This window comes from Varroa destructor, unplaced genomic scaffold, assembly GCF_002443255.2.
Source record: "Varroa destructor unplaced genomic scaffold, Vdes_3.0 BEIS01000007.1, whole genome shotgun sequence".
Classification (NCBI taxonomy): Eukaryota; Metazoa; Arthropoda; class Arachnida; order Mesostigmata; family Varroidae; genus Varroa; species Varroa destructor.
Window position 1 is genome coordinate 3797424 of NW_019211460.1, and position 10726 is coordinate 3808149.

The 10726-nt window shown below is 36.3% G+C and overlaps 1 protein-coding gene across 3 annotated transcripts in view; it reads left to right on the top strand.

The window, feature by feature from the left end:
- LOC111253718 (alpha/beta hydrolase domain-containing protein 17C) overlaps positions 1–7273 on the top strand; it is a 43907-nt gene extending 36634 nt beyond the window's left edge. For all 3 annotated transcript variants that reach the window (XM_086974870.1, XM_022813533.2, XM_022813532.2), the window contains 3 exons: positions 1704–1905; positions 2293–2514; positions 3639–7273. In XM_086974870.1, the coding sequence (XP_086830996.1) occupies positions 1704–1905; positions 2293–2514; positions 3639–3728 (514 nt within the window). In that variant the 3' untranslated portion in view covers positions 3729–7273. The remainder of the gene's footprint in view (positions 1–1703; positions 1906–2292; positions 2515–3638) is intronic.
- Positions 7274–10726: the final 3453 nt, after the last annotated feature.

Sequence of the window (10726 nt, forward strand, 5' to 3'; positions counted from 1 at the left end):
GGTCTCATGTCCCGGTTGAATATCTGTAATGTAAATACATTTTCACTTGGCGAGAAGGTGCCTTGAAAATGGTCAAAAGTTATGATAGATAATGTTGCGTATGCACTTTTTCCAACTTCCTACTATTATCAGTAACTGTAAGTTGGATTTTACTAAACCAAGTTTCTGATAGCCTAAAAAATGATATCTCTCTGTTATAGCTTGTTTTGCGTTTATTGATGATTTGCAGGTACGGCTTTTTTAAAAATTATCCAATAGTATTTACAAAATGATGAAAATAGTCCGAAAACATATTCTATGCAAGTTATCCGGACGGATTTACCAAATGTTAGCTAAGGATGTGGTGCTTAAAGTGACTTCAACCAACACAAAACAAAAAGGAACTGTCGCCATTTGCGGATACGAAGCCGAACGTTATAATAAAGATTTCTTGCTTAACAAGTTTCGTTACTTTAGGAGCATTTGCGTCTAGAGAACTTATGACCATTAGAAGAGACATATCGTCTAAGTTATAACAGTAGAGCTATATGACTCCACTAAAGCTCTGAGATTATTAAAAGACTAACCGTTTCCTTGCCGAAAATTGCACTTGCACCGGTTTTCCACGGGAAAGCTAGTCGGTTGTGCTAAAAAAGCTATTACCCCACTCTTTGCTACATCCCGATCGCGATGCTAACCTTACCGTACGTGTATGTCGTTTATAAACTAGTTTGTAAAACCTTACTTTGAACATGTATGAGCTTATATAATCTATGCGCATAGCGAAGTTATATTAGAACTTTTTCCGCTTGTTCATCTTAAGCTTTTTAGCTATTTTCCTGCTAGAAAGAAATCTAATCAACAAGATACAGGGTGCACGCCATTTAGTATTATGGCACATACGGAAATTTGTGTCATATTGCATTAAGAACAACAGGTGTATTTGTCAGCAATGTTGTTTCTCCATGGTTCGTTATGCGTCACAATGTATTACGAAAGGTAATTTAAAAATATAAAACAGCCAAGTTTAGTGCAAAATGTATACATAGATGTGTACGTGTGCCAACTACTCTGTTTTGCTCTGACGTCAGTTGGGTTTCTTAATTTCTCAATATGACAAGCAACCAGTAACCTCTCGTTTCATGGAAATACTGTACCATATAACCACACCCCACCCTGACCCATAAGTCAGGAGGTGGTCACATACTCGATGTAATAACTTTTAAAAGACGCGACCTGATCGACTTTGGAAAATGAAGCTTTGCATCGGTAAAATTGTAAATATTTTGTTCCTTTAACGTTCAATAAGTGCGATAAATTACGAAGCAAATAGTTGTCCTAAATAGTTTGGAATTTAGTTCATAAAAAATCCAGTAACGCGATTTGTATTAACTTTCTGACTCGTATGAATTTCATAACTCAAAAGGTTTGATGGCATTTATTCTTAAAGTCTACCTTTCATTACAAAAAAAAACAAAGTAATCCATATAGCCTACTTTTTCTAATATATATATATATATATATATATATATATATATATATATATATATAAACATTCCACTAGTAATTTCACTCAGTTCAGAGCGTCGAATGGGATAAAATTGCTGCGTTTATTCTGTTCAATTCTCTCTTAGTAGAAAAGGTAATTCCCTTCTTACTCGTCAGGCAATGTAATGGTACATTAGTAACGGTCATTTTTCAATTGCGCTTTTATTTGTTACCAGGATCAATTGCAACATTTTCTCTTACGATTACTCGGGCTACGGAGTTTCAACGGGAAAACCATCAGAAAAGAATCTCTATGCAGATATCGATGCTGCATGGCAAGCATTACGGACGAGGTACGGGATTTCGCCGGAGAACATCATCCTTTACGGGCAGTCCATTGGAACTGTGCCCACAGTTGATCTTGCAAGTAGATATGAGGTTAGTAGGGTGTGAGTGTTAATGAAAAAAAATCTGTTGGCTTAAAACTTGACTGCAAAAATTTCAAAAAAGCTGTACTAACGAGGAGTTTGTTTCCATTTCTACTAATTAATAATATATATAGCTATATAACTGTCATGCGTTTGTCACCGAAAAACTGCTTGGATTTTTAGCTACTTAGTACACGATCGTATGCATTTGTTCTTAAATAAACCTATTAATATACGTTCTTACATGCTCATCTGGTATGGGTTAATAATTATAGAAAGCAAATTTATGTAACTAGGCCTGTTAACCAACTAGACGTCTTCCTGTCTTCATATTCTATCATTAATAGTTACGTTGAGGATGTAATTTTTACTGTCATATTCGATTTGAATTTCATAGGTTGGAGCTGTCGTTTTGCACTCGCCGCTAATGTCAGGAATGCGCGTTGCATTCCCACAAACAAAACGGACGTGGTTCTTTGATGCGTTTCCCTCGATCGACAAGATCCCCAAGATATCCTCGCCAGTGCTTGTGATCCACGGTACTGAAGATGAGCTGATTGATTTTAGTCACGGTCTTGCTATCTATGAAAAATGCCCGCGCCCTGTCGAACCATTATGGGTTAGTATTGCACCTGTTTATTTGCTGTATGTATATATACACGGCACTTGAATCCGGACAAAATTTGATGGGCTATTTTCTGCGACCGGCGTACCTTTACTCACTACTCCTGATACCAGGTGAAGGCCAATTTCCTTCTAGTATAAAATGACATACCCGTCATGGCGAACAACAATTCGTCATCTTCAAAATTTGAGCGAAGATCTACTGCTATCTAATATTTCCATAAAGATTCTTTCCGAACAAGATCAGGAACTTCGATGTTGCTAAAAATCAAGAATTCAAGTCATTGCCAGATTTATAGGAATTGACAGCCGTTTTAGAATAAAAATATCAATTGCCAATTGGACCGTGCAATAACCTCTGACGGTTAGACCTTTCGCGTTTTCGTTTGATCTTTTGAACATTTCTGGTACTTTGAGCCCTTGTATTCTTGCGACCTTTGTTTTGCTACCAGCCCAAAATTTATTAACAAGTATTCTGTAAGTAGTTTATACACCCAATGAAAGGTATAACTAATTATATCTTAGAAATAACACATTTAAGACATGCAAAAAATCTTAATCATTTTTACTTAGACATAATCGCGGAACGAAACTTCCTGTGAGAGTTCCAGTTAAGCTGCTGTGATATATACATACATTTTATGTGTTAGTTACGTACTTTTAAGTCAAATGATATATTTAGCCTAAGCTTAAGTTACACCTAACCTAAGATTTAAAATTAACCTGTTTTAAAATTTGAAAAATAAGTTAGAAAGAGGTGCAGTTGAAGTTCCTACTGTTAACAAATGGCATTTTCCGGTAGATGTAACTAGCGAAAGCCGTGCTTGATCCTTCAAGAGTAATGTTCTTTACCAATTTGTTACAGTCGTCGTTTAAGTACAACTGAAGGTACGGGTATAGAAGTACAAACGGAAAAGCTAGGCAACATAACTTATCACTAGATTTGTTTTTGAAAATTATTCAATGCCTTATCACTTCGCAGAGGTCAGATTCTAATTGCTGGAATAAGTACGAAATAATAACTTTATCCATGTTATTTACATTTTAATCACAGATCTTTAAGCAACCGATTTGAATAGACGTTTTACGACGCTTTTATATTGATCTTTGATTTTTTAGGTTGAGGGCGCCGGACACAACGATGTGGAACTGTACTCGCAGTATCTTGAGCGTCTGAAACGTTTCATTGCAGTCGAACTCACCACGTAAACACATTATACCACGAGTGCTATCTATCATTTTATCAGTAAATACATCACAACTAACATTACCACCACTTGTATATGCTGCAAAAGGATAATATCTGGCTGTTTTAAGAAGACAGGCGTCGTCACTCGAGAAATCTCCAACAATGTAAGCTTCATCGTCATATTCATGATCAACCCCGTTCATCGCACGCTCGTCGATATTATTATGCTGATGATGAAGACATTTTACTTTCAAGCCTGATCCTACTACGAGGCCTAGAAAAAAAAATGTGTTTTTCTTCACTTTAGGAACAAGACCTGTCTCCAACAATGCACAGAATCATGTGTTCAATTCTAGTATCATGTGATGCTGCGACCTGGTAGCTACATTAGTGCATCTACCAGCCGCGCATACGGTCTCATTCATATCTGATGCAGACTAACAGCGAAAAAGCCCAGACTGCTGCTTGGCATGAAACGGCATACGGTTCAACTCGAATCCATATATGACCAACTATTTGTAGGAGCATCTAATATCAGCCAGACGAAAGATCTATCGAATTTGGGAAAAGTGTCGTTCATTCCTATTTACGCTTATGGAAACGAATGTTATCAATCAAAATCAAGTCTGGTCTGATCGAATTGACAACCTATGCTAACGACTGTTCAGGAGAAAGTCGTTGTCAAGCTTTCTTCAGGCCAAGATAGACAGCTTTTGCTGAATTCATATTAGATATATAAAAATAAGCAAGGGTCGAGACACAAGCAACGATTATAGCTATGGTGGATATAGGAAAGACTGACGAATACATGAGTGGAAGATAGGTGTAAAAAGGTAAGAATCCAACAACGTGAAATCAGAAAATTCGTAACCACAGGCGAGTGAAGCCGTATCACACACACAGCCATACGTATATACAGAGAAACGAAGTATGTTCCCGACAGACGGGTGAAAGGCAAATCTGCAGGACAATAGGGAAATCTAGAAGAAATAGCGAAGTGTGCTGTGGTGTTTTAGCGAAGGAACGTTAGTTACTGCATCTCATCAGTGCGTAAGGATTGGACCAATACTAACACCGAAAATAATATCCTTATTGCAAGTGCTATAAATATACATGTACATAGTATCTCTATTCTATAATTAAATCCTTTTTTCCCCTTTGATGGAAGCAGGTAGTAGACTCTATATGAGATTTGTACATATTTAAGTAGGTGAAAAAGATCGATTGACAAATATATATTTGTCATTGAGTTAAGGTAATACTATCTGTGGGAATAACAAAAGCTAAATAAACGAATTAGTTTAGTATGTCAGGACAAAACAGGAAAAGATGGCTTCCGACGCCAACCAAGTTATAATAGGAATAGTAATACGTTAGCGACTTTACCATTTATTCTGAAACCCTTCCATTAGATGAACTCCGAGATTGATCACGTTATTAAATGAGCGCCTGTAATACTGTGTTTGAAATGTCATTAATGGTAAAAACAAAAATAACGAAATGGTGGTATTAATCATAGTAATAATGATTATTGCTATTATTATGGTTGTTAATATGATTTGTAGGTTGAAAATTGCTGCGTGTTTTTCTATCTGTTTGTCTGTACCTGCATTAAACTTTTCAGCCGACTGATGAAAACTGGGTTCCTTCTCTCTTCACTTTCATAGGTAAACATTGAGAATGAATCTCAAAATTAGTGATAATGGATTCAAAAATACCTCGCTATTGCATCCATCTGATTGGATTCTCTCGATAAATTCGTTGCTTAGAGTTATAGTGAACTTATAGTGAAGGTGCGAATCAATGGCTAGTACGAACAGTAACGGTCCGAGTCCTTTATTGTTGGTTTTTGGATATGGTGTAGTAACTACGTAACCTGTTAACATTTTATCAAAATTGAAGGCATAAAACAATTGTACTTTGAATCTCCATACATAAAACAAGGCTTTAAGACATCGTCACGCAACTACCCTACTTGAATTACTGAAGTCATACCCCAATGCAATAAACGATCGTTTCTGCTGAGCCGTCTATTATGTACGACATACCTGAAATGATTATTCGAACTTCAGCTACCATTGGCAGGTTTGGCAATGTTTACTATATTGAAAACCAAACGAGTACGGTTTACTGTGGACGTCCGGTAAGACATACATACATATTATCACTTCACTTATTTCTCAAAATTCAGCTCAGTCGCTCTTCTGTTAGTGACTATAGCAGCAACAGTAGACTAGCCACACACGTAATAACGCGCATCTTAGGCAGGAAGAGAGACGAAAAAAGTGAACTACGTTAACAAATATGTCCCGCGTCTTCTCCACACGTAACCATCTAGCTTCCTTCTCAACCACTTAAGTAATCCGGTGTTTATGAATGTCGGCTTCAATACACGGGGCTAGCATGCACATCTGTCTCTGTGTCCGTCTCCATTTGTATAATGTATCGGTAAAACAAACGGAACTAAATACGGCTATTGCATTACCGCTGTGATCACGTTGACACTATGACACTGTAGCTTTGGTTTTAGGCTTTTAGCAGACTCCGTTCAAAGTAACTGCTGGCAGAGGATGCAATGCTATATGAACTTGTTAAGGAAATTTACTCTGTCTATATGTTTCTGAGATTAACTTGCGTGCAGTTATAGAAGGGTAAGATTATCGGACCTAATGTTCTGGCACTTTCTCCGGCGTCTACTTGCTGATATTGACCCGTCATCTATAAAAGCGATACAAATCAATAAGCTACATGTTTTCATAATCGTATACAACACTTTTGATCTTTTTCAAAAGCGTCTTACCGCCGTAAGACGAACTGTAGACAATATCAGCAAATATGAAAACAGGAACGCTTCATTTATTTAAAGTAAATTTATGTATTATAGAAAAAAATTCACATAATTTATGATGAACAAGATAATTAGTACTATTCTGTAGATAGCTTAATTTTTTTAGCAGACCCCAACCTCTGTAATCGATCATAGCATAAAAAGGTTATCTGCAATCTTAGTATATTCCTGCACTGAAAAGTGAACGAATGACGAACCCAGTGCTAGCAACAGTCGACGGAAGACAAAACCATTTATTAGACATACCACATTGTCTATGTATGAATGCCTAAATATATCGATGTAATTGGGAAGTACGAAAGAAGTCGCATACGTCGTCGAGTAATACGTTGTGAAGCATATATATATATATATATATATATATATATATATATATATATATATATGATCATTTTACATGTTCGAATCGACAGAACTTTTACTGAAATTAGTAATTAGAGAAAAATCGTTTTCCATAAATCTAGTGTATAAAGAAGGGCACCGAGAATGAGTAACTCTCATCCGTTTCAGTGATCAACCATACACTTTACTAAGTTTGGGTCAATAATTGCAGCAGGTTTACGTAGAACCGAAATGGTGGGTCAAGCTATCACGCCCCTCGTGCCCTCGTAGTATAAAACAAAGGATAAGGATATCAACATCATTAATAGTCACCTTTAAGTATAGTAGCAGAGTCACAACTAAATAATGATAAATAAATTACAATGCATTCTTCCAGACTACGTTTAATTTTTTTAGTGCTGATAAATAAGAAACGCTTACAAACGATAATATTAACTGCCTGAATAAAACAAACAAAACAATTAAGCGAAATCAACAGTTGGCCAAAAACAAATGTATTTATAAAGTTCGGCGTAGAAAAAAGAACCACGTGTAAAATCTTTTCGGAACAAGGTTTGCGGTTGCGAAGAGTAGGAAAAATTGCTTAATTAATTGCCAAATAAATGAGAAATCATCAGACCCAGTTGTTCATTTTTTTCTGCGTTTGTTTCCAGAAGGTAGCATGATTGCTAATGTCGATTGTTCCGGTTAATTGGAACCATTCCTGGGAAAGGCAACTACAGAAGTTGTAGGCAATGCCTCCTTTGCTTAAAAAGAGGGTCAATTAATTAAATTATTGAATCGTCTATGTGGTATAATAGAGACTCATCTGATACTAAAGAAAATAGAGAAAAATGTGTAAAAACTAATGCAAAAGCTCAGTTTTTTCAGTACAGTTTTTCAAAAACGTTAATTTTTTGCAAAGGCATGCTTCTGAGCGTACATATCGAGGAACAGTTCGACATAGAGGGGACATATCGAGAATACAGTCCAAACGTTCCAAATCCAATTTTCAAATCGTTCCAAATTCCAAACCATTATACTGGTGTCAATTGATCCTATATGAAGTACCAAAATCTAGATAAATACGCTTATTGGCAACAAACAGGCTAGCTCACGGCACGAAATCTTACAGAATATGCCATTCCATCACCCGTACATTATTTTAGTCGTATTTGGCTGTCGGGCATATACCTGTTTTTTTAGCACTTCCATGATGACTTCTATTTCCAACATCGATCGTTTCGGAGATCAGTAGAAATGTTTTTTTGACATTATGCAGAAGTTGGAAATCTTTGCTTTGCTTAGATAAAGCGATTCCTAAACTTGATTAGCGCTACTGCCGTCATTTGTTGACTTAATTGTAACAATCAAAATATAGTTTAACTTAAACTCTACTTAAGTTTGATTCATGCTAAGAAGAGACACTCTCGTTAACATATGAGCTCTTTCCATAAAGTTCGAGTGCATTTTTTAATATATTTTTCGTCCCAATTTATCTAGGCGCTCGTTACAACATTGTCGATTACATTTAATTGAATATAACTAAATTAGAATTTTTTGATAGCACATTGATGAAAAATTTACTGCAATAGTTATTGCCTCTAACCATGACCGCTTCACCTATGTCAGACCTACACTTTAGGGACAAGCCGAAAGGAAATTATGTTCAATAAAAGTCACTACGATCAGTTATATGAAGCCTTTATATATGAAAATGAATATATAACAGCCACGATGAGCTACTGAATTTCGGGAATATATATGAAATTAGATTCCGTCAATGCTTATTTCACAAAAAATTGGAATAAATAATCGGCTTCAGAATAAAACTCGGCTGTGTAAAATTGTATATATGTGTATATTTGTTAAACTCGTCGTAGTTTTCCGCTCATTGTGTTACGTGTCGTTGCTGTAAACAATGTCTTTGCAACGCAATTAGCACAATTCGACTTGCCATGGATAATTATTTGTAGTAGACTCATTCATAATCGCAAAGGTCGGCATTGAAGAACCGTTCCCGAGCTCTCCTCAAGAGAAATGTAACTCGTGGCTAGACCAATACCCAAACACATTGTCCGATAGATTTCCATGTGAACCTCTTAATTTGCCAGTGAACGATATACGCAGTATTAACCACACCCCATACTAAGAAAAGCACTTCCCCTTTAATTTTGTTCCATTATTGATTTCACTTAATTAGTGCCTCATATATCTAGTCCATGTAGATCTCCACTTTGTAGATTGATGAATTGATAAAGAATTCTAGTGTCTTCATTTCGGCCACACAACAGAAGGCTATTTTACTGATGTTTTTTTCCATAGTAGCGAATCATGTTGGGACTCTTTTAGCCCGTTGGTTCGTGCTAAAATTAGCTTCACGCTATATATATGTGCATATATATTTTCCGGAAAACAAGTAATAACACCAATTCTGTACACGTATTAATACATTGTATCTTTTATTCAATATTTATGTAACCCTTTCTTTCACGAGATTTTTTTCCCAAATACATGTATATACACGCACACACATTAGTCATTTTTCGTCTGCAGCGTATGGCCCACCTGAATACCGTGTTTTAGAAGTTCTATATATATATATATATATATATATATATATATATATATCGCAACATGATGATTTGCTTGTTTGTTGTGTTCCCTTTCAATCCACCACTTCAAATCGCATATATGACTAACTACTAATCATCTTCAGCTGTTTTGTTTTTGTATGGCGCTATTTGCCTCGGGGTCAATAGACAGAAACACGAGGTTGGACGTAAGATAACGGACTGTCTCATCCTCATTATCGTCTGATGACTTGTTGCTGCTCCGCCTAATCGACGACGTCATCTCTCACCACCACCACAGTACGGCGTTAGCGTCTTCACTACACACTATAAAGTACAAAACGCTAAAACAGTAACACCGCCGAATGCGCTTTCGTCAATACTCTACGCGGCGCATAGTTCCCTCGCTTAAAAATCTCGCATTCCTTGTTATTGTTGATATCGATGTTTGTCAAGTAATGATTATTTAGTTAAAATTAATTATTACTTGTTGAAATAGGTAAGGCTGTTGTTATCTTAAGCCGATTTTTTAAGAACGTATTTGATACTGTAATCCTTATTTCTTGATGTGCAGGTAAGCCCTGTCGCCGGCCCGGCCTAAACACTCGTACCATTAACAGAAAGTTGTGTATCAATCAAAGCACTCACTGGAGTAGTCACGTTTTAAGCACCGACCGCCGTACCATCTTATAACCACCCTTCTTTCTATCTGACAGAGCGAAAGGCATTTAAGCATTAAAAGTTTAGGCCTTTAAGATTTGTGTCAACACCAGTTGTGAAATTGGTAAAAGCAAAATTTATTTGAACCTGCTAGACCGATTAAGTTCGCTAGTGAAGAAACAAAGGCATCATCAGCAGCCACATCGTCCTATAGTAACCGGGTGGCTTCGAACGTCATGATGCTATAAATCTAAAACATATGGCTAATTTTTGATCTTAAAATCCCCGAATTCCCAAAAAAGGCGCGGTTCGTTTCTTTCATTTCTACAAACTGTTGTACGAAATTACTTGTTGCAAAATAGTCCTCCACTTGTTATTTGTATGCTTTCATCCATTCATTATTAACCCATGCATAGCCATTACACTATCGCTCAGTTAGTCACTCCACCAACGCAAAGGAAACAATTTTCTTAATGTTTTTATGATTATCCGTCGTGTTAATATCTTAGTCAAATCGATTGAGTCATATATTACTATCATCGACTATACTTTCTACCATCGCCATCTGGATTCGTATTGATATAATAGTAACATTTTTTCAGTTTGGCTATAAAGT